Source organism: Leptodactylus fuscus, chromosome 6 (genome assembly GCF_031893055.1).
Source record: "Leptodactylus fuscus isolate aLepFus1 chromosome 6, aLepFus1.hap2, whole genome shotgun sequence".
NCBI lineage: Eukaryota > Metazoa > Chordata > Amphibia > Anura > Leptodactylidae > Leptodactylus > Leptodactylus fuscus.
This window is the reverse complement of record NC_134270.1, coordinates 113,114,151-113,139,238: the sequence shown is the minus strand read 5'-3', so window position 1 is coordinate 113,139,238 and position 25,088 is coordinate 113,114,151. Positions and strand designations below refer to the sequence as shown.

The following is a 25,088-nucleotide window of genomic DNA, read 5'->3' as shown; positions in this document are numbered from 1 at the left end:
GACAGTCATGATAAGGTGATCAAGATAACACCGCACCATGGTCAGCCTTAAAGGGGATGGTCACTTTCAGACCAGTATTGACAAACAAATGTACAATAAAAAGATATACAATTTTCCAATATACTTTCTGTATCAATTCCTCTAGGTTTTCTAGATCTCGGCTTGCTGTCATTCATTCTGTTACTTCTAGAGGATAAAACGCCGACCATGGTCATGTGATTTACGGTCCATGGTCATGTGATGTACACACAGGTGTCACTCGTTATAGTCACAGCTCAGTAATCAGACACCTGCCTGGTAATCAGCTGTGCACCTGTGTCCTCATCACATGACCATGGACCGTAAATCACATGACCATGGTCAGAGTTTTATCCTCTAGAAGTAAGGGCTCGTTCACATCTGTGCCCGACACTCTGTACTTCAGGTTTCCGTTTCCTGCATAAAACAGAGCAGGAGACAGAAACCTGCAGGACTCTTTGATACCCATTCATTTGAATGGGTGAGAAAGATGTCCGGCCGTGAGCGGCGGTGAGCGTTTTATGTGCTCCGCCGCAAAGCCAGGTTTTATAATCCGGACACAGAGTCGGACATGCAGTACTCTGTGTCCGGATTAAAAAAACGCTCACCGCCGCTAACAGCCGGACCCGCTCTGTGGTTTCCGTCTTCTGGCATGCAGAAGACGGAAACCACAGAATGGACAGCTGAACGCAGGTGTGAACCTAGCGTAACAGGATGAATGACAGCAAGCAGAGATCTAGAAAACCGTGAGGAATTTATACAGGAAGTATATTGGGAAATTGTATATCTTTTTATTGTACATTTGTTTGTCAATATTGGTCTGAAAGTAGCCAACCCCTTTAACTATATGTGACTCATCTGATTGCACAGGGTGCCAGCAGCCAGGGTGGAAGGGGGTACTAGTGAGGAGCACACATATGATCCCCTGCCAGACCCCTTTAATCTACAGTATGTATGCATTGGTGGCAGTTTTAACAGGGGGCACAGGGCGGACGTGTAGTATCCCAGTGGACTCTGCTAAATTGCTTATGTTATATTATACTGTATATGGTTTATATGTTCTGCAGCTTCCATTTATTTTTCCCCATTAGGGAGCTGTGAAAGTGGTACACCCCCTCCATTCGAGAAAGTTTGATTCAACCCAACTGATAGTTGACTGGAGTAAGAGAAGGAGACTCTAACGCTTCAGGGCAGTTCAATTCTGTTTCAAGTCTGTTACAGCCTCAGATGAGGGAAGTTTGTTGGGGTTCTTGTTAGAGCCTTTGCCCAGCAACATCATCATTGCTGCAGACCTGACACATGGAAGATACTTGCTGTCAGCCTACAGAGAGGACAGAAAGTGCCAGTTTGGAGGCAAAGTTTAGGTTTGATAGAGCTTCACAGCCTGGACCCTGCAAACTCCACAGATAGTCAGGGATCCTTGGGGCGTACTCATATCATATTCATATATAGTCGGAGAGGCAGGAGTATAGTATTACTCAAGTGAAGTTTTTAGGCACTGGACTTAACATCTCTTTCTGGTCTCCCCTTGCTGTGAAAACTGTTACCAAGCTCAGTACCATTTCCTACAGTGGGACTCCCATTGTACTACTACAACTATCTGGAAGCTGCATCTGCTGCCATTATCTATGAGCCATTCCTGTGCTAACTATTGAGGGCCCTTCTGACCAGCATCACCAGACACAGTGATAGTAGAGGACTCCTCAACACTAGAAGTGCTCCAGGAGAACAACTACCACCATCAGATACACCACAGGCTCCCAAAATGATTAGATACGCACGTCTGCACACATTTCCACAAGGTGAATGATTAGATATGTGCATCTACACACAGTTCCACATGCCAGAGGATTAGATACAAAACGTCTGCATACAGTTCTACACACTAGAGGATTAGATGCGCGCGTTTGCACAAAGTAACACACGCCAAAAGATTAGATACGCACGTCTGCACACAGTTCCAAATGCTAGAGCATTAGATACATGCGTCTGCACAAAGTACCACACGCTAGAGGATTAGATACACAGGTCAGCACACATTATCACACGCCAGAGGATTAGATACTCACATCTGCACAAAGTACCACACTACGGAGAATTAGATACGCACATCTGCACAAAGTACCACACGCGAAAAGATTAGATACGTGTGTCTGCACACAGTTCCACATGCCAGGGGATTAGATATGCACATCTGCACAAAGTACCACATGCTGGAGGATTAGATACACAGGTCAGCACACAGTATCACATGCCAGAGAATTAGATAAACTCATCTGCCCAGAGTTCCACATGCCAAAGGATTAGATACATGCATCTGCACACAGTTCCACATGCCAGAGGATTAGATACACGCGTCTGCACAAAGAACCACACGCCAGAGGATTAGGTACAGAAGTCAGCACATAGTATCACACACCAGAGGATTAGATACACGCATCTTCACACAGTACCACACACTGGCCGAAGGATTAGATACGCGCATCTGCACACAGTGCCAGAAGCTGGAGGATTAGATATGCACGTCTTCACACAATACCAAACACCAGAGAATTAGATATGCGCCACTGCACACAATACCACACGCCGGAGGATTGGATACGCGTCACTGCACACAATACCACACGCTGGAGGATTAGATACGCACCACTGCACACAATACCACATTCTGGAGGATTAGATATGCGCAACTGCACACAATACCACACAATGGAGGATTAGATACTCATGTTTAAACACAATACCACACAGGGAGGGGGTTACATACACATGTCTGCACACAGTACCACATGCCAGAGGATTAGATACGCATGTCAGCACACAGTATCACACGTGGAAGGATTAGATATGCACATCTGTACCACACGCTGGAGGATTACATACACAAGTCAGCACACAGTAACACATGCAGGAAGATTCGATACGTGTATCTGCACACAGTTCCACATGCCAAAGGATTAGATACACGCGTCTGCACACAGTTCCACATGCCAGATGATTAGATACGCGCATGCGACCACCCCGGGAGAACCGTGCAGGAGGCTGGACTGTCACGGTGACCTTATAGGCACCAGAACTCCCAGGAGAGGTGCACATGGTAATAGATAGAGTCAGTTAGATGTGACACCAGTTGGAGTATTGAGACACCCGCTGGTCCCTGGGCTGGAGATGGTGATGCGGGTGCCAGTGCTCCACTCCAACAAAGAGCATTTGCCCAGGGCTTAGCTGCAAGGAAGGCAATGTCCAGGCCAGGATCAGTAGAAGTGCTCACTGCTTTATTGTAACAGGCATCTGCTGGTTCAATTTGTCCTGTAGCAGTGAGCTGTGGCACAGTGGCTTGTAGCTGGCTGACACCTTCCCATGCATTAGCAGAGAGTCTAAGATGTCTGCAGGTCCAATTTCTGGTTTACTGCAGGAGTTCAGTTACCTTGTAGAGATAGGTGCAGGCTGCCAGGGTTGTAGCTCTGCTTAGCCTGATATAATCCTGTCCTCTTACTGATGGTGATGGGGGCTCTGTCACACAGCTTCTCTGCCCTGCTGTGGCAATCCTCACAGCACCCAGTGTCTGAAACACAAGATGGCCACTGCCACACTTCTCCTTCCCTGGCTGCTTACAGGATACTACTTCCTCTCCCTGCTATGACTATTTCCTGTTCCAGCTACAGATCCACTCACTATAGTGTGTATTGCTATGGAGACCACAGCTCACTAGGACAAGTGAAACCAGAGAACAACAGCTTGAGAACATGTCACAAATGAATACAGACTAAACATGGCAACATATACAAACTATCATAACATGTAAGGCACTTATATGGCCAAATAACCATTAGTAACTCCTGTGAGGGGGTTACACGCATATGAACAAAGTACCCCACGCCAGAGGATTAAATACACAAGTCAGCACACAGTATCACACGCCTGAGGTTTAGATACACGTGTCTTCACACACTACCACACGCTGGCCATAGGATTAGATATGTACGTCTGCACAAAGTACACGCTGGAGGATTAGATACGCACGTTTTCACACAGTACCACACGCCAGAAGATTAGCTATGCGCAACTGCACACAATACCACACCCCAGAGGATTGGATACGCACCAATGCACACAGTTACACACGCCACAGGTTTAGATATGCACATCTACACACAATTCCACATGCCAGAGGATTAGATACGCGCGTGTTCAGAGGCCTGCTACCTAGTAGCACTGGACCACACAATTACCATACCAAACATATATAAGGAACCTGCCTGCCACCTTCTCACTATATATATATATATATATATATATATATATATATATATATATATACAGTCCTATGAAAAAGTTTGGGCACCCCTATTAATCTTAATCATTTTTAGTTCTAAATATTTTGGTGTTTGCAACAGCCATTTCAGTTTGATATATCTAATAACTGATGGACACAGTAATATTTCAGGATTGAAATGAGGTTTATTGTACTAACAGAAAATGCGCAATATGCATTAAACCAAAATTTGACCGGTGCAAAAATATTGGCACCTCAACAGAAAAGTGACATTAATATTTAGTACATCCTCCTTTTGCAAAGATAACAGCCTCTAGTCGCTTCCTGTAGCTTTTAATCAGTTCCTGGATCCTGGATGAAGGTATTTTGGACCATTTCTTTCTACAAAACAATTCAAGTTCAGTTAAGTTTGATGGTCGCCGAACATGGACAGCCCGCTCTCAAATGATCTGAAAACAAAGATTGTTCAACATAGTTGTTCAGGGGAAGGATACAAAACGTTGTCTCAGAGATTTAACCTGTCAGTTTCCACTGTGAGGAACATAGTAAGGAAATGGAAGACCACAGGGACAGTTCTTGTTAAGCCCAGAAGTGGCAGGCCAAGAAAAATATCAGAAGGGCAGAGAAGAAGAATGGTGAGAAGAGTCAAGGACAATCCACAGACCACCTCCAAAGAGCTGCAGCATCATCTTGCTGTAGATGGTGTCACTGTGCATCGGTCAACTATACAGCGCACTTTGCACAAATAGAAGCTGTATGGGAGAGTGATGAGAAAGAAGCCGTTTCTGCACGTACGCCACAAATAGAGTTGCCTGAGGTATGAAAAAGCACATTTGGACAAGGCAGCTTCATTTTGGAAACAAAAATTGAGTTGTTTGGTTATAAAAAAAGGCGTTATGCATGGCGTCCAAAAAGAAACAGCATTCCAAGAAAAACACATGCTACCCACTGTAAAATTTGGTGGAGGTTCCATAATGCTTTGGGGCTGTGTGGCCAATGCCGGCATCGGGAATCTTGTTAAAGTTGAGGGTCGCATGGATTCCACTCAGTATCAGCAGATTCTTGAGAATAATGTTCAAGAATCAGTGACGAAGTTGAAGTTACGCCGGGGATGGATATTTCAGCAAGACAATGATCCAAAACACCGCTCCAAATCCTCAGGCATTCATGCAGAGGAACAATTACAATGTTCTGGAATGGCCATCCCAGTCCCCAGACCTGAATATCATTGAACATCTGTGGGATGATTTGAAGCGGGCTGTCCATGCTCGGCGACCATCTAACTTAACTGAACTTGAATTGTTTGTCCAAAATACCTTTATCCAGGATCCAGGAACTCATTAAAAGCTACAGGAAGCGACTAGAGGCTGTTATCTTTGCAAAAGGAGGATCTACTAAATATTAATGTCACTTTTCTGTTGAGGTGCCCATACTTTTGCACCGGTCAAATTTTGGTTTAATGCATATTGCACATTTTCTGTTAGTACAATAAACCTCATTTCAATCCTGAAATATTACTGTGTCCATCAGTTATTAGATATATCAAACTGAAATGGCTGTTGCAAATACCAAAATATTTAGAACTAAAAATGATTAAGATTAATAGGGGTGCCCAAACTTTTTCATAGGACTGTATATATATATATATACACAGCTCTGGCAAAAATTAAGAGACCACTGCAAAATTTTCCGTTTCTCTGATTTTTCTCTTCATTGTTATATTTTTGAGTAAAATGTACATTGTTCTTTTATTATATAAACTACTGACAACCTGTCCCCGAAATGCAAAGTAAAAAAAATTGTATTTATTTACAGCAAATGAGAAATTATCAAAATAATAAAAAAGAAGCAGCGCTGTCAGACATCAAATAATGCAAAGAAGTTCATATTCATTTAGAAACAACAATACTAATGCTTTAACTCAGGAAGACTTCAGAAATCAATATTTGGTGGACTAACCATGATTTATAATCCCAGCTTTCCTGCGTCTTGGCTTTCCACTAGTCTTTCACATTGTTTTTGGGTGACCTTATGCCACTCCTGGCACAAAAATGTAAGCAGCTCTTCTTTGTTTGATGGTTTGTGACTATCCTTCTTCCTCTTAATCACATTCTAGAGGTTTTCAATGGGGTTCAGGTCTGGAGATTGGGCTGGCCATGACAGGGTCTTGATGTGGTGCTCCTTCATCCACATATTGATTGACCAAGCTGTGTGGCATGCCGCATTGTCCTGCTGGAAAAATCAGTCCTCAGAGTTGGGGAACATAATATAATCCCTTATAATATAATCCCTACTCCAAAAATAAGCCATAGGTGCAGTTCATTAAAAATAATGTCCAGGCAGCTATACATGTAAAAAAGTAAATAGAAAGCAGCAGACTAGATACAGTAGACCCTTCATTAAAGACAGCGGACACCCCCAAAAGAAGCACACCCCCAAATGAATTGTACATTGACCTTAAGGTTGCTATCTGTACATGATGGAACTAGTGAGATATTTCTCCACAACAACAAGGGATGACTTCTGGTAGTTCCAGGCTATCACACACAGATTAGGTAGTCCTCTTGACATCACTCCAATTCTGAGCCTGAGGGTTGTGCTTTTGGTCACCAGGGAGAGCCAACCGCTACACTTGGCTGCAGTGGACCACTGATGCAACAGCCAGGGACCTAACAGTGACAGGCCTTTGACAGGAGTGACTCTGTATGTGAGAGCCCATTCACCATTACCACTTGCCGACTCTAATTGTTTTGCATGTAAGGGGCGCTGGTGAGTAGATTATTGTTCATGAAAAAAGACAACCCCTGAAAAGAAACCCTATCCCAACTTTCAGAGCAGGATATATTTATCCTGTTTTTCTTATGGTATGGGGGCACAAGAGCATATTCCACACAGGGCGTCATCCAAGCTAATGCCAGCCCTGCACTACTCAACCCAATCATTTTGTTATTATATTGGTAAATGGAAAGATGGGGGGTGAGAAGTCTGCCTATTATTGAATTGCTATGTTCTATATCCCTCACTGACATGAAACAGGGAAATATAATATCACATTTTCATTTAGCTTTTCTAAAATTGAATATAACTACAAATTGCCTGAAAAGAAGGGGACATGTCCTAATTTGGTTTGTCTTCTTTGCAGCGTGTCTCACGCCTCAGTTCACTGACCTTGTTAGTGTTGACACAAGTTATAACTTTACCCTAGTGAAGTGTTCCCGCGGTGCTCATGATCGTATTCGCCGGCGTGCTGATGTCGCACCCCTACCTCCTTTCTATCTTTTCAGCACAAATCTTTTATTGGAGCAATTAAATTATAAATAGTCTTTTTATCAAGAAAAAAGTCCTTCAGAAAGAAAGCCTGGCCATTTCCTGATCACATCTAATGTTGGCAAACTGTGACTGTGTGCCAGATCAGTTCTACAGTATTTCCAAAAATGGATCGTAGAGGGGTCATATTATATGGGAGTGTTCGTATATTTGTGAACCCAGCAAATAAAAATAAAAACTGCTGCGGTTTAGATGAATGATTTAGGCCAACACTGCAGAAGCGCAGCATTTTGTTGCAGATTTTGCTGCATTTTGTTTTAGCCAAAGTCAGGAGTTTGAAAAAGAAAAAAACCTAGCGTTTTACAGTCACAGCAAAGTTAATGGAATTCTAGATTTTGGAAATCACAGCATTTCAATTACTTTCGGAAGTGCCGTCGGTTTCCCTTTATTTATAATGGAGACTTTCTGTAAAAAGTGCTGTGGGAAAAACCGCAATGCGTTGCCTCCGTGTTTTTTCCTGCAGTGCTTTTTTGCTGTAAGATGCTATGTGGGGCCTTAGCCTATAATTGACTGCTGATCAGAGCTGATTGGAGCAATTTTCGCATCTTTTCTGTTATACTAAATAGTAAGGCATACCACGCCAGATATTCATTTCAGACTCCGGGGACTGTTGAATACTAAATATACCTAAATAAATCCCCCCTGCTTGCTCCCAAATCATGCCGAAGCCTAATAGATTTTTCTTTCAGGGTTCTGGGAAAGCTGGGTAGCAGAGAGTGTGGCGCTGTGATAAGGAATACAGGGTACTACATTTTCCTAAATCAGTGGTTCCTAAACTGTGGGTTGTGACCCCTTGGGTGGTTGTGTCAAAAATGCCTGAGGTCACAAGCCATGCTATGACCTCAGGCACACACCTCTCCTAGGCATCTGGCAAATTCCCAGCGTCGTCTTCAGACCTCTTCCAACCTCTGACTAACATCACATGCCCCGCGGGTCACCACTGATGCCTATGATTGTGCCTCAGCAGTCACATGAGGCACATTGATAACACTGGGTCAATATGTTGTGGCATCATCACTCACCACATGAGGGGGCCCCTACGCACTTTGGAGCATGATACTGTGGAGCATTATACTGTGTGGAGGCACTGTGGAGCATATTATATCATGTGGGACTATAGTGGAGCATCATATGTTGAGACGCTGTGGTAAACATTATATTATGGAAGGCACTGTGGTGCATTATACTGTAGGAGACACTTTGGAGCATTATACTGTGGGGAGGCACTGTTGAGCATATTATATCATGTGGGACTATAGTGGAGCATCATATGTTGAGACACTGTGGTAAACATTATATTGTGGAAAGCACTGTGGTGCATTATACTGTAGGAGACACTTTGGAGCATTATACAGTGGGAGAAACTTTGGAGCATTATACTGTGTGGAGGCTCTGTGGAGCATTTTATACCATGTGGAACCATTGTGGAGCATTATACTATATGGAGACACTGTAGCGTGTTATACTGTGGGAGACACTATGGAAGATTATACTAGAGGCACTGTGGAGAATTTTATATACTGTGTGAGGGCCAAAGGACAAGAAACTATACGATACATTGGGGAGGACGGGGACAACAAATTTTGCCTGTATGGGCCCCAAAATTTCTGACAGAATAAAATAAAGGAGAATTCAGTGTTAAAGGCAGATTAAGAGGAAGATTACAGTGGAAAAGAGACAGAATACGAGTAGCGACATTTTGTTTTTCAAATGCAGCCAAATATGGTAGAGAGGCATTCTCATTCAAAATTAGGTTCTACCTTCATAAAATTTGGGAATCACTGATCTAAAAAAAAAATCATACTCCTTACTACATATTTGTGCCATATCATGTCAGAAGGACTTTTCAGGGTCTCAGGAAAGCTGGGTAGAATACCCATAATGCTGTAGTAAGGACTACTGGGTACTACATATATTTAACTAAACCCTCCTTCCTGCTCCTCAATTGTACTTGACAGATGTATCTTTCAGGGTCTCAAGAAAGCTGGGTACATAATAGTTAGTGTTGTAATACAGACTGTTGCTGACGAAAAATCTACCTATTTAAACCTCTTTCTCAGTTATGACCCAGCTAGATAGTTTTGACTTTCAAGAATCTGGGAAAGCTGGGTGCTTTGCACAAAGTAGATGAAAACTACGGACATCACCTCTCCCTGATGCAATTCATGCTCTGGAGCTGCACTGTCTCCATTACACTGAATGGCACTCCATTACATCATTAGACTGCATGGCCCCAGAAGCAAATTTTGCCCTCATTGAAAAAAATTGGATCAGGACACTGAAAAACTAACTAACAAATTTCATGGCAGTTTCAGATGCGGCGTCAACAGCTCGTGACTACCTTCTGATTAGACCCATTCATTTAGGCCTCACCAATGGCGGTAAATTGCTATAGAATGTCAATGTTCTGCAATCTGCCACGATGAGCCAGGAAAATGAAGAAGGCAGATCTCCAACTTAAATTTCTCTTCATTTTCTCACATCTGTATGGAGCCTATCAGATAATCCTGCATAGGATATAGGTATGAGATGAACGATATCATGTATATTTTTGTTTTTACCCTTGGCTGCAGATTACAGCTTCGGATTACAGCTCACACACGAGTTGTTACATAGTCTTGCATATTCCATATTCTAGAAGTGGGGACCACTGGAAGGACCTACATAGATTGCCATCCATAGAATGGCCATGACTCTAGGACTCTTTTGCTTTTAGGAGGCATACTGACTGAAGGTTATAGAATAATTTTTTCAGACACCTGACTAGAAGGTTGTTGTTCCCAGGATTATATGTTTGTGCCATTTTTCTGCGTTATATATCTATGAGAAACCTCACTGAATATGATTGTGCCAGCTATACACATTCCTGCCTTGCATGTCACTATTGTAATGATTAGCTGTTTGTGGAGCTTTCATCTGATGAACCCTTCGCCTTGTAGTCAGATTAGGTTGTTAAAGATAAAGTATAACCCTCTGTGGATTTCTCACTTCTGAAGATACAGGTTCTGAATAATGGTCCCATGTACAGTATGCCAATATGGGATCATTACAAGGTGTCTGGCACTTTGATATTTGCAAACTTAAACTTTCAGGCACAACTCTACTTTATTAAAATTAGTGGCGTTTATAACCTGAGATCCCATGTCATGGACCCCACTTTTTATTATCTGTTGCAAATCTCCGTAATTGTTTGGGATGTAAAAGTGCAATCCTCTTGAAGAGTTTTATGATGTAATTTAACTATTGTTGCAGGGTCTTCAAAATCATAGCTTCTTTTTCCAACCCTGTTCATTCTTCACATCCTTCATAGGCTTTCCATCTTTTGTTGTTGAGAAGAGCATCATAACCCTTTGGTATTTTTGTTTTTTATTAATTTTGTTCAAATTGTAAAAAAGAACAGTACATTTAGGTAGTCCAAATGAAATTAGGAGATTTTAAAGATATCATTTTGGCTACTTGCAGTCAGAAGTTTTACACACTAAACTTAATAATAACACAGTATGCAGGTTATTCCTTCCTAGAATTGCTGGGACAGTCTCTAAGTTCTCAGCAAATTTGGTCGTATCTAGCTCAAAAAGAAAACCTGACTAAGGGCCGTTCCCACAATGTAACGCAGCACCTCATTCTGACATGTAAACACGTGTCAGAGTGAGCGCTTCAAAACAAAATCCCATTGACTTCAATGGGTTCCGTCTTACGCGCGGTACACATTGAAATCAATGGGTGGCTTTTTAACCCATTGATTTCAATGTGTTACGCATGGTAAACGGAACCCATTGAAGTCAATGGGCGGGGGAATTTCTAGGGCATGTTTGGAACTGTATCCTGAAATCTGGTGTTGTATAATACTGTTTGGAGGTATCGTTGACACTGTATGGTTGAATTTTTGGCACTGTGTGAAGGCATCTTTGGGATTGTATGGTGTAATAACTGGCACTGTTCCTGACATCATATAAGGGCATTGAGGATTATGTTCATAGTCTTCAAATAGACTTGTGTTCTCCAACCACGTCCATAGATCACTAGAAAATCTGATGTTTGTGATGGTTATACACATAAGATTAATGACAGATACTATTAAAATAAGCTGTATCTGCAGATAAATATCTTTTGTGTATGACCAGTGTGGGGAACTTAGCTGGGTAAAAGCAGTGGTGCTGACCCAACCAGACAGGGACAGGGACACAATTCTTGCACAAACCGGTTTATTTAGAAATAAATAAATAAACAAATAAAAAAAACCTTCACATCAGTCACACAAAATGAGCAAAATAAAATACAGCCTTAACTTCAGGCAAAACAGTAAGAAACAAAATCCTGCTCGTCTGAGCTACTAACTAAAGAAAAAATACTAACTGTATGTGTGGCTTACTACCAGCTACATGAATCAACCAATAAACAGTCTTATCAGGTTCTCAATGTCAGAACAGATCGAGGCAATCTCTCTCGCTCTCCCCCCCCCCCTCTCTCTCTCTCTCTCTCTCTCCCCCTCTCTCTCGCTCCCAGCATCTGTCCTGAAGTGCAAGCTCTTTAGCCTTTTATGACCCAGTAATGAGCCAAGTATCCACAGCTGGAGCTGTGGCCTATTCCAGACCCACCCTGGACCACACATAAGTCAGGAACCTGGGGCTGATATAGCAGGACTCCAGCATTCTGTCACCATCTCACACCAGCATTAGTATTTAGAGCTACACTTTTTAACATTGGGTTTTTAAGCATTCATGTCTTATTTTTAGAAGCGCCACAACCTTAGGGCTTGCAAGGTGTTTTATAGTCAGGGAGCTGTGTATTTCTGATGTCCCTGTGACCATGTTTGGTCATATATCTGTGAACCTTTCTGTGTATACACTTGTATGTGTTATCTCTGTGTACCTCTGGATATCAGCAGTGTATCACTGTGTGTTTACTCCTGTCTGAGGACTTTCAGTAATCTAATGTGGAGTCCTTGTGTTTCATTGTGTTTCTTATATGACAAAACCATCATAAGCACGCCATTCCTATTACCAAATCAAGATCTTCTACACCAAAATATCTGACGGATCTCACCATCATGCAGGCTCTACTAGCTGTCAATCTGGTAGAACAATTCTAAATGCACCTTAACATATCTTATCTTATAATACTTATCTTCGGTGAGTGAATATATTCTTAGGCTGAGGTCCCATGTTGCGGAAACACAGCTATTTTTGTTGCAGATTTTGCTGTGTTTTTTTGAGCCAAAGCCAAGAATGGCTACAAAAGGAATGGGAAATACTGTATATAGGAAGCTTCTTATACTTGTACCATTCATTATGCAAGTTTTCTGGCGGGAGTTACAATGCAAACTTACGCCATTCTTAACCAGCGTAGAATCCATCCTGGTGCAGGGAATTATTAAGACTAGTGTACAGTACGCCAGTCTTAATAAATGTGTCCCTCTATAGATATCCCCCAAATATATAGGTGAAAATCATGAGTAAAATGACTACATATAACAACACAGAAAATAATTACAATAACATTTTTATAATGCTCTTTATTCAGTACATCACAGATCTGTAAATGACCCAGACATGTATGTTGTATATAATATGCTTGGAGGCATAAGGCTTATAATCACACATTGCAGCTTTGCGGTGCAGATACATTTGTATAAGGGAAAATTTGAAAACCTTATCCACATTTAGCGTAAAAATCTACACAGAAAAATGAACATGATGTAAACTTACAGATCAGCAGTATGCGTATAATGCTACAGGAGTCTACAGCAGAATTTGCAACAAAATCCTCAGGTAATATTCGCAGATTTTAGGCTAGGTTCTAGGTGAAATTTTTCCACAGTTTGTTGACTCTACCCAAAGGAGCCCACTGTTTCTCTGCCAAGTGTCCATTTAAATCTGAAGCCAGCCCTGACTGATACAATAATGCCCTCTATGTATATCTCTCTATCTATATCTGTTGCAATAACAATACAACTAATTAACAAGGACAGAGCACCTACAATACTGCATACACAATACACCCATACACAAGAATATACCATAAGTCATATAATGAAACCTTCTATGTATAAAAATATATCTATTATATTACTAAACCCTATGCAGTATAACTACTATTATGCTATAAAGTATGTTATAATTCACTATTGAGGGCATACTTACTATAACACTTCTCCATATCAGTGGCGTAACAATCGTCACAGGAGGTGGGGCATGGGTCCTGCGGCCAGCTGGAAATGGCCGGGGCCCTGGACCACCATGATAGTGGTTGGGGAAATCTGTGTTCCCTGGCCACCATACATATTGTTAATGGAAAGGGCCCCGACCATTAAATGCCAACCCAGGGGTGGTGGCACGCTGGCGTAATGACATCATGGCGCGCCAAGTGACCACTGGAGCACAAGACCTCAGTCAGAAGACAGAAGAGGATGCCGCAGACCACAGGATGGAGCAAAGATGCCCTGGAGAGTTGAGGTAAGATGAGTATAAGTGTTTTTTATTTTTAATTACTTGTCCTGGGCCTCTGGGGCCACTGTGAAGCACATTGTTAGGATGGGGTCCCGCAGGTTTTCCTTCCAGTGCACAGCGCCACCTGCGGGTCAATCCAGTTCTCGCCCTCGGCGTCGGACGGTGAGGTTTGTGGAGCCTAAGTACAGCATTTGGCCTACTGAGCATGCTCAGACTTTTTGGAGTCGCTCTGAGGCTCTCATTCTCACCCTACTGAGTATGCTCAGACCTTTTGGAGACGTTCTGAGGCTGTCTCATTTTCACCCTACTGAGCATGCTCAGACTTTTTGGAGACGTTCTGAGGTTACGTCCCATTCCACCCATACTGGGCATGCCCAGTGAGGTTATGGCCACTGCCCTGTGGGCGGGGACTTGCCTTTATATGGTGTGAGCCGACGCCCGCCGGGTGCTCACACTTTGACTAATATGTTTAGACCAGGGGTAAGGAACCTTCGGCTCTCCAGCTGCTGTGAAACTACAACTCCCAATATGCTCCATTCACTTCCATGGGTGTTCCAAGAACAGCAGAGCAAGTATGCATGCTGGGAGTTGTAGTTTTGCAACAGCTGGAGAGCCGTACGTTCCCTACCCCTGGTTTAGACAGAAAGGTTCAGGGCTAGGTTCCTGTCAATGCCAGGTTGCCAGTGCAGGTATTCTGGGGTAGGATTCCTGGGTACTGCTGGTAGGGAACTGTAGAGCCTGTTGCTTCTGTCTAGTACTGTTGTAGCTCCAAAGCTGTTGTGGAGCCCTTTGTATTTCTGACCAGGGGTGACACTTGACCCCTGACAGTCTTGGTTGCAGCCAGTTCAAATTGAAGCTGCATAAACACTATTACCCAGTGAGGTCAACTGGTGTAATCCTCCTTTGCAGCCGGTTCACAGTAGAGCTGCACAAACGCCTTCACTCAGTGAAACTAACTGGTGAATATGCATTGGCCCCTGTTCACACTTGAAACTGCACAAACCTACTGCTGCTTCACTCAGGCAGACGGCTGCCCCTCTGGGGCTTGTGGACCTCGACTGCAGCCACTACCGCAGTCAAGAGGTTCTGTCAAAATAATTATATATATATATATATATATATATATATGTATATATATATATATATATATATATGTACAGAACTGTAACATGCGTAATACTGTGTGGGGGCCACTGCGAAGCATATAATACTGTGTTGTGGCCACAGTGAGCACGTAATACTGTGTATGGACCACTGTGAGCACTTAATACTGTGTGGGTTACACTGCGAAGCTCGTAATACTGTTTGGAGGCAACAGTAGAGCACATAATACTGTTTGGGGGCCACTGTGGTGCACATAATATTGTTTGGGCCATTGTGGAGTGTGTAATACTGTGAGGGGGCCACTGTGGAGCACATAATACTGTTTGGGGGCCACTGTGGAGCATGTAATGCTGTGTGGGGGTCCACCGTGGAGCACGTAATACTGTGAGGGGGCAACTGCGGAGCATGTAATACTGTTTGGGGACCACAGTGGAGCACGTAATACCACTGCACTGCTCACTCTCCGTATTCTTGATAGCTGCAGTTGTGGGTACTAAAGCTGTACCCCTTTTAAGTATCTGAGATATTGCTTCAGTGCCTGGAATCGCCACTATCCAGAATTCGGTCTAGGAAGGGCATAGGGGACCCAGGCAAAAGTTTGCCCCCGGGCCCACAAGACTTTAGTTACACCACTGTTCCCAGGGTAGGGTAATAGAGATTTGCATATTCAGGGGTGTAGCTAACACAGACTGGGCCCCATTCTATATATTATAGTATTATTAAGTACTATAATACTGCCTCTGTATAAAAAAAATATAAAACATAGATATAACTACTCTAATACTGCTACTTTACAACAGTATAACTACAATAATACTACAACCATGTAAAAAAGTATAACTCCTATAATACTGCCCTATTTACTATTAATGTATATAACTACTATATTGTCATCTACAAGAATATACATACTATAATACTGCCCCATACTCACATATATAACTACAGTACAATACGACTACCCCATGTACAGGAATATAATTATAATAATATTTTCTCTATGTACAGTGAGATAACAACAATAATGCAATCTCCTATGTACAAGACAATGACTATTATAATGCTGCCCACTATGTACATGAATATAACTACAATACTAAACTCTACTTAAAAGAATATAACAGCAATATTACTACATTCTATGTAATATAATTACTATACTACTTCTATGTACAATAATATAACTGCTATAGTACTACTCTCTTATGTACAAGAATATTACTATTATTCTGTCATCTATCTACAAAAATATAACTACGGTACTATAATACTACCCCATGCATATGAACAAGACTACTATAATGCTGCCCAATATGCACAAGAATATAACTACAGTACTGCCCCCTAGCTACAAGAATATAACTGTAATATTACTACTCCTTATGTATGTACAAGCATATATCTACTATGAGACTACCCCTTCTTTACAAGAATATAAGGACTATAATACTGCCATTACTATTTCGGCTACGGCTATAGTTTTTGAATATAAAGCTAATAGAAAACCATAAATTTTATTGAGCTCATACAACGTGTATAGATTCATTAGTCACTGAGTGTGTCAATGAAATCCTCAGAAAATCCTGTCTCAGAAGGGGGCGGGGGAGTGTGGGCATCCAGAGGTGGGTTGCTTAAAAATTAACTCCACAACTCCACCCTAAGAAAGCCATAGGCCTTTTTTGCTTATGTGCTCATCTATCAGAGTTACCTGCACTAGAGAGGTGACAAGCTAGAGTCAATGTAGCCGAGGTTGAGGGGCCAATAACCTCACAAGGGGCATTTGCTGGAAGCCAGCCGCTGTTTGCTGATGATAATGAGACTTTCTAAAGCCCTGATAGATATGGATATGGCTGACTACACTGAGGCATTGGACCCGGCTTACACCACATTGGAATTTGAGAACATGCAAGTACTGGCCATAGGGAATGGTAAGAGACTCTCTAAGTGTATGTCTGTAGTAAATGATGGGTGTAGTTGTCCCATGTTATTGTGGAAGCTGTGCCTATCACCTTTGTACCATTTATAAGTAGTCATTGGCACATGCTGATTTTTAGACAGGGTTCACATGGCACTTTTTTTTCACTGAAGAGCTGTATGCAGGTTTTTAAAGGCAGTAATAAGTATCACAGGTTACTATACATTTATCCTATATGTTAGTGGCCATTACAGTGAAAACCTCTGGTTTACTGGCATAGTAGAAAGTTGCTACTCATAACTATGCTCCAGGCCCTTTGCCTCTCTAGGGCCCCCATGAGACCAAAAAGAGCCAATGATAGCTGTCTATACTGAGGTGTCGTATCATACCGAACAATACACTTAGTGACTTAACTAGATATTCCAAATTGTCAACAAATTTTTATTATTTTTTTTTTACACTATTGTGTACAGAGTTTTTTTTTCAGTTTCTGTAATTGTACAGGCTAAATATTATTATGAATTCTGATAATCATTTGTGACGGACAATAATTAATACTTCAGTCATGGAAAATCTAGAACTTTCTTGAGGTGATCTTAGGTCACACAATTGTTTGGATGACGATTATTGGTCTGATTCCCACATTGTACTCAGCTAAACATATAGAGACTGAATGGAGGAGGTAAGGGGATGGAGGCAACAAAAGAAATCCCTTTCCAAACACTCTGATAGGCCCATAGACATGTTGATGCTAACCCTGTGTACTCTGTAGAGATCAAAAGATCCTACAATAAAATTGGAAGGTTCAACTTTATTCTGTACCCTCGACGAAATGGAGCAACATTTCTTTAAGTGGGCATTCTTAGTCCCCTAGTAAATGCAATGGCTGCTCTAGTTACTCCGGTTCGGGTATTTTTTATATCACTTATAATAATGGGACTTGGGTTATGGAATGCTGGGGACAGATAGATAGATAGATAGATAGATAGATAGATAGATAGATAGACAGACAGATAGACAGATAAGCAGATAGGTTAGCTCTAAGGTCACTTTCACATTATCAGTATTTTGTATCAGTATTTTTAGGACAAAACCAGACATGGAACCTGCACCAATAACAATATAATGGATAGAGGTGCTTCTTGTTTGATTTGGCCCCATTTCTGTTTTTTAGCTTACAAATGGTGTTGCAAAATACTGACCATGGAAACCCGAGAGAAAGACCTTCAGGAAAATTTGCTGCCGTTCTCATACAGGGGTCTCATAACCTTAGTCTGGTTGGAATGCAGGTTCCTGGACTCTTGAATATTAGATTGAGGGTAAGGAACCATGTTGCAGAAAAGCAGCTTTTTTGTTGCAGATTTTGCTGCGGTTTTTTGAGCCAAAGCCAGAAGTAGATTTAGCAGAAGGGAGAGGTATAAGAACTTTCCATACATTCCATGTATTTGGCTTTGGCTCAAAAAAGAAAAAAAAAAAAAAAAACAGAGGAAAATCTGCAACTGAAAATCAGCTTTTCCGCAATGTATGGTCTCAGCCTAAAGGAACCCTTTGGACCAGATATTCTAAATTTGCCATTCACAGGCTGTTTGTTGGTTGTTCTGATCCTCTGACTAACCAGAACAGCAGACACCATAGTGTGAGCCTATGGTTAGAATTGGATTCTTCCTTTACTATTAGCCAGATTACATTGAAATGAATGGCTTGAAATTTCAGTGGACACTTCTGCAAGGAAAATGAAGCAGTTCCACCAGCACTATAGATGTCATAAGAATATTTTTGCATGGGTTGCATTTTCTGTTTTTTTTTTTTTACCAATATCAGTATTAATAATTGTATGGTCCAAAACAGTGGGGGATATTTCCTAAGCATAATGGACCAGAATTCTGGCATAATTTGCACAAAAAAAAAAAAAATGCCATGCTCTACATTTATCAAGATTTTTAGACTTTTTACAAAATGGGGCATGTCTTCATAGAAAATATGTGTAACATAGTGTAAAGTGGGGGTGGTCCACGCTGTGACATTATGGGGGTAAATTACTAACCCATTTACGCCAGATGGGCATAGTTGGGTGAAGATGTGACGCATCTTTGGCCACAGTCGTTTCTTTTTCTAAAAACCAAATTGTTGGTTCTTCACCTTGCTCACTACTTTTTATGAAAGTGCCTGGAGCATATAACAAGGCAGGCAGGAGAATAACAAGGTGGAGATACCTCGGTGGTAACTACGCCAGTCACTGACTGGCATAGATTTCACGCACATGGGCGTTCTCCAGAATTATTAAGAAGTTGGAGGCTTTTAATAATTCAGGTGCATCTCAAGCCAGCAGTGGAATGGATTAAGACTGTTGTAGGAAACACCATTCTTAGTAAATCTGCCTCTGGGACTGTGTTTTCACTGACAGCATATTGAACCATTGACAAGTTCTGACTTTGTTCCCATGACTCAGAATAGTTAATATAGCTGTTCTGCTCAAGCATTTAATGGTTTCTCTTTGTATCCGGGTCTAGTGTAAGAGAGTAAATTGTCTCCTGACTGTAAATGACTTTTAGGGAGGAGGGGGATGACATCCAGTGGACTAGCAGTCACCTCTCCTGTTTCATGCAAGTTAATGGAGTTGAACTGTCAATAAGAAAAAAAAACGGAGTTAGAAAAGCCATGGTTGTTTGCGATGTCCATACTGACCATGACAGTTTTATAAGGTAACGTGACAGGTTGTGTCACCCAAGTTGAATGACTTGTATCTGTGTCAACAGTATTTGTAGGGTACTGAAGACCACAGTAGGTTGCTACATACCCGAATTATCATGAAAGGGAGTAGGACAGAATGATTATACCAATTTCCACAACCGATTGTATATGATGATCCCTTAACCTGGGTCAAAAATACTGTTCCCTGCTCATACTCTGTATCTAAATACATAAGAAAGGTTTGTTGGCACCTCCAGACAGTATGGTACCATATGGCATAAATCCATGGGGATGTGACCAGTGCAAAACCAAGCACTTAAGTGCCCTGTCCCAATAAATTGCTCTAAGGCTGGGGTCCCACATTGCGGAAATGCAGCTTTTTTTTGTTGCAGATTTTGTTGCATTTCTGCAATGTGGGGCCTTAGCAAAACAAAAACAAAAAGAGGACTGAGCATCTCTGTACTGAGGTTTGTGGAACAGTACGGCATTCGAACCCATATGGATTACAGTTTTATGTCATTTATAATTGATATTCCATAACTATATATAGTGGAAACCCTTTAGACTGTATTATTTGTAGATGGGTAGCTTAATACATACGTGTATGGCTGTCTGGATTGGAGAGGTGAGATATTACACATCAGAATATGGAAAAATCAACATTTTTCTACATTGATATCAATCCACTCCACTGTTGAATCTGCCGAAATCGATGGGAGAGAAAAGCCCTACAAGGAGAACTTTCCTCTCCCCTGGCTACAGTATAAAATCGGTGGAAACTCGGCAGGCACCATTATAATCTATGGAGTCTGTGGGTTTCCGTGTGTAATCGCTTTTTAAGTGGACAGGGTTTCCGTTTTTCGAGTCCCCTTACAGACCCCAAGAATGGCAACTAGTGTGGTTCTCACGTATGTTTGTAGTCTGTATTTGCCCAGACTTTTGTAAAGCCATAAATGGGACCACAGTAGTATAGTTGTTCATTTGTACAGATGAGTTTCAATAAGGACTTTGCAGACACAACTAGGCCTGTGCAGTCATATAAATGAGGTGTAATGGTTCTGCATCTGGCCCAGGAACATAACATTGGAGGAACTCTATAAGACACATGTCCTGCTTTGTTTAAGTTGCCTTTTAGCTACTGGTACATATCTATATATCTCATTAAAGCTAGCATACAGTTGGCTCGATGAGCTAAACTATTTTGCCCACAGCAGCCAACCAGAGCCCGGTTGTAATTCCTTAAGTTGGTCTGAAAAAAATGAAAGGTGCCCTGTTATTGGTTGGCATATATTTAAGAAAGCAGCTTCTCTGAAATACATTTGTAGTAAATAAGACCAATTATGTTAGGCCTTGTGCAAGGCCTATGTGAGTTTGGTTCCCGAACGCCCCATAAAAAAGCTTATTTTGCCATGGCAAGGCAAGGCACCATAACTGTTATATGACATAGCAGCTATTTAGACAAATGGCCATCCATGAATACATGAACATCCCATGTTCTCCAAAGCATAAGCCACTCTCTACCCTATCTTATAGATGGAGCTCGTTGACTGGAGGACCCCTTTCTATGATATATATATATATATATATATATATATATATATATATATATATATATATATACACTCTAACAGGACATGCGGACAGGGGTTGTCCTAACTTCTTCAAAGGAAATGTGTATAGATCTGTGTCTGTAGAGGACTACATCCCTATTTTTACAGACTATGGAAAAATATTTCATAAAACCCCACACTGGGGTAAAAGTGTATTTTGTGGCTAAAAGCAACCAATCAGATTTCAGCATTAATGTTTTAAACCGCTGTGAAAATAAGACGCTGTCATTGGTGGCCATGGGCAAAAAACCAAGGAGGATTCTTTGACTCAGTGGATAAGCTTTATGGCTTACACTACTGGCTAATAGAACCAAGGGGGTGATAATGTTCTATCTTTATACTAGGCCATAAAAACATAAACCCCTTGTACTTCTTTTAATGACAATTATTAGATCAGATAGAGATGACAGATTATTAAATATTCTGGATTATTGGACAGTCATAGAAATGTAAACCTAGCAAGTGCCGACTGAGAATATAACATGGATCAATGTATATTACATACCATGATCATTCCTGCCTCAGTCAGGTTTATTGATCATCGGCCACACACCCCTGTTTACACAGAATTGGCCTGATAATCTGTTGGTGTAATAGGGTCTGAAAGATTGCACAGGAAATATCCATCATTTTTCAGCTGCAGATACGGCATGTGGTGATCTCACTAAAGAAAAAAAAAGTGTATTTTTCATCTTAGCAATTTGTTAGTGGTGTCAATAATTTTCGGTTCTTTTTTGTTACCTATTGAGCTGTAGAGGTATGTATATGGGCAAGTCAGGATATAGAGCTAAGTTATATGACCAGCTTCATAGGGTTTGTCTGCTGTTTACAATCTATCTTATTATTATCATTATTATTATCATTATTATTATTATTATTTATTTACATAGCACCGTTAATTCCATGGTGCGGTACATTATTATATTAATTCCATAGTCCTTTACATTTAAGGGTTTACATACGGTACACAAAATATACAAACAAATATAGTACTAACAATGACCAACTGGCACAGCGGGGTAGAGGGCCCTGCCCGCAAGGGCTTACAATCTATGAGGGAGCAGGAATAGAGACAGAAGGAGAGGGGGAGACTGTTTAGATGGTGATTTGGTGGTTATTGGGGGTTGTAGGCCTTCCTGAATAGGTGAGTCTTCAGGGTCTTCTTAAAGCCTGTGATTGTGGGGATCAGTCTTATGTGTCTTGGTAAGGAGATCCAGAGTATGGGGGATGCACGGGAGAAATCTTGGAGATGGTTGTGTGAAGAGTGGATCACAGCAGAGTAGAAGGTCTTTGGAGGAACGGAGGTTACGTGTGTGCAGATAGTGGGAGATTAGGTCAGATATATATGGAGGGGAGATGTTGTGTATAGCTTTGTATATCAGTTTTAGTAACTTGAACTCTATTCGCTGGGCAATGGGTATCCAGTGAAGGGATTGGCAGAAGGGAGCGGCCAATGAAGAATCGGGGAAGAGGTATATTATGTTAGAACAGTCCCTTAACCTCTTCTTATTCATTGCCTTCAGAAAGCCATAAATTTATTATTCCAGACTTGTCGTTTTGAGAGACAAGTTAATATTCCATGGAAAGCTGTAAAAAAAATTAATGGTGTTGAAGTGGAAAAAACACAGTTGTGGCTTTTGATATAGCAATAAAAACAACACGTTATGTCAGGCCAGTACAATTGTAGTGATACCAAATTTCTATAGTTTTGTTATGTTTTAATATTATAAAAATATAAACCTTTTAGATCAACACTTCTTCGCATTGCCATATTCTGATGCCCTTTACACCCAAAGGGGGGCCTTTAGGTTCCTAGAAGGAGCCCAATCCCTCAAAATGACTTTCAGATCCCAGGACATTGGGGAGATTAAATATATGTTATAGGATTTGTCTCCAATCATTGATCCTACTGGCAGATATCTACGGCGGAAAACATTAAGTATTTGCTAGTTATGGCACTGGCTCACCTCTTGAGCTGACACTATGTTTAACCACGTCTGGACCACCCAATGGGTTTTTATGTCTGGAAGGTGGTTGCCTTGTCCTGCCAAGATGTAATAGTACGTCTAAGCAGATTTCAGCAGCTTTACAAAATTGTGCAGTTGCTGAAATTGGGAGTCGCCTGTAACTTCAGCCGGAGCTCCCAGACAGAAGGCAGAGAAGGTTTATTACCTTCCCTAACTTCCTGATCACTGTCTATACATGATGCTGTCTATACAGCACCATGGCGGCGCTCATTGCGGTGTATACAACTATGAGCGCTGCTATGGTGTGGCCGCCCTCTGACCGGGCAATCACGTGATCCACCGGGATCAGCGTGTGTTAAAGCTGCTAGGTCCTACAGGACCCAGATCAACTGTATAGAATGGGCAGGAGGCTGTATTCCTCCTGCAACTGGGGCTAAATGTACCAGTTCCAGTTACAGGGGAAATTAGCCTTCCCACCTTAAAAAAAACCAAAAAAAAACCTTGGATGAAATGTCCTAAAAGGTCTATTGGGACCTTATGGGGACACAATGTGAAAAAAAATTAATAGAAAAGTTTTTTAAAAATAAAATAATTAAAATAAATAAAATAATACATCAATGGTTCTAGCCCCACCCCGGACAACACCATACAAAATAAAAATTACCGCAATAATCTGCAATGGAACCTGATAAAATATGCATTTTTCTTACAGCGCCACCACAGGAGAAATGAAGTATTACACAGTTTCCATTGAAATCAAAGGCTTGTACTTGTAATGCAGGAACATCCTAAATCCTCAAGAAAGACAACTACAAGTATAGCAAGTACTGAACATAGTGTGTTACCTGTTTAGTTCATAAAGAAATATGTGTGGCCCCTTGTTAAACACAGGACAAGGTTAGGGTTATCTTTAAGAAGTGCACTCTACATAAGTAAACTACTTAACTCAAGAATGTCTACAACTTTACTCCCCCTTCCCAACACTGCGATATAAACAGCAAGCAATGAGCAAACAAAGCCCATCTATAATATAACACCATTTGCTGGATATGGCCAGTCTAAAAAATGAATATTAACAATAATAATAATAATAATAATAGTAATAATAATATTAATACATGTATATAATCATATAATAATTATACAATAATCATACTGTCTTACTGATTTATTGTATTTAAGCAACGCTTCTGATTTTTTTTTTTTTAAGCCAGCCATTTAAAAGATCAGGAAAGTAAGTTGTATACTTCAGTAAATCAGTATGCAGCAGTACATAAGCCATCTATACAGTAAAATAGAAGGATGTTTATTTCCTTATCTCTACCTTACTTGCATAAACACAGCCAGTCTTGTGCATTAAATGCTACAGTGCTTTATAACTTGTATTTAAAGGGAGACGCCATCCCCTTACTGAATTCAGGCTTTATCTGTGCAAGCCTTTTAAAGTTAGGGCCCGTTCACACGGAGCAAATGCGTGTATATTTTGGCAAAATACACATGTAAAAAATACACGTATAAAAATAAGACTCCTATTAACTTCAATGACATTTTTTTACAGGTGTAAAAAAAACACATCAAAATACATGTGTAAAATGTCATTGAAGTCAATGGCAGTCTTATTTTTACACGTGTATTTTTTACACAGAGCCTTCACATGGAGTAAACGCACGTGTATTTTTGCAAAATGCACGTGTAAAAATACACATGTAAAAATAAGACTCCCATTGACTT

At 41.0% G+C, this 25,088-nt stretch overlaps 1 protein-coding gene across 1 annotated transcript in view; it reads left to right on the top strand.

Annotated features, from left to right (window-relative positions):
- Positions 1-16,901: 16,901 nt before the first annotated feature.
- The window catches only part of HNF4A (hepatocyte nuclear factor 4 alpha), a 32,320-nt gene continuing 24,133 nt past the window's right edge, over positions 16,902-25,088 (top strand). The window contains exon 1 of the mRNA XM_075277063.1: positions 16,902-17,102. Coding sequence (XP_075133164.1) covers positions 16,982-17,102 — 121 coding nt within the window. The 5' untranslated portion in view covers positions 16,902-16,981. The remainder of the gene's footprint in view (positions 17,103-25,088) is intronic.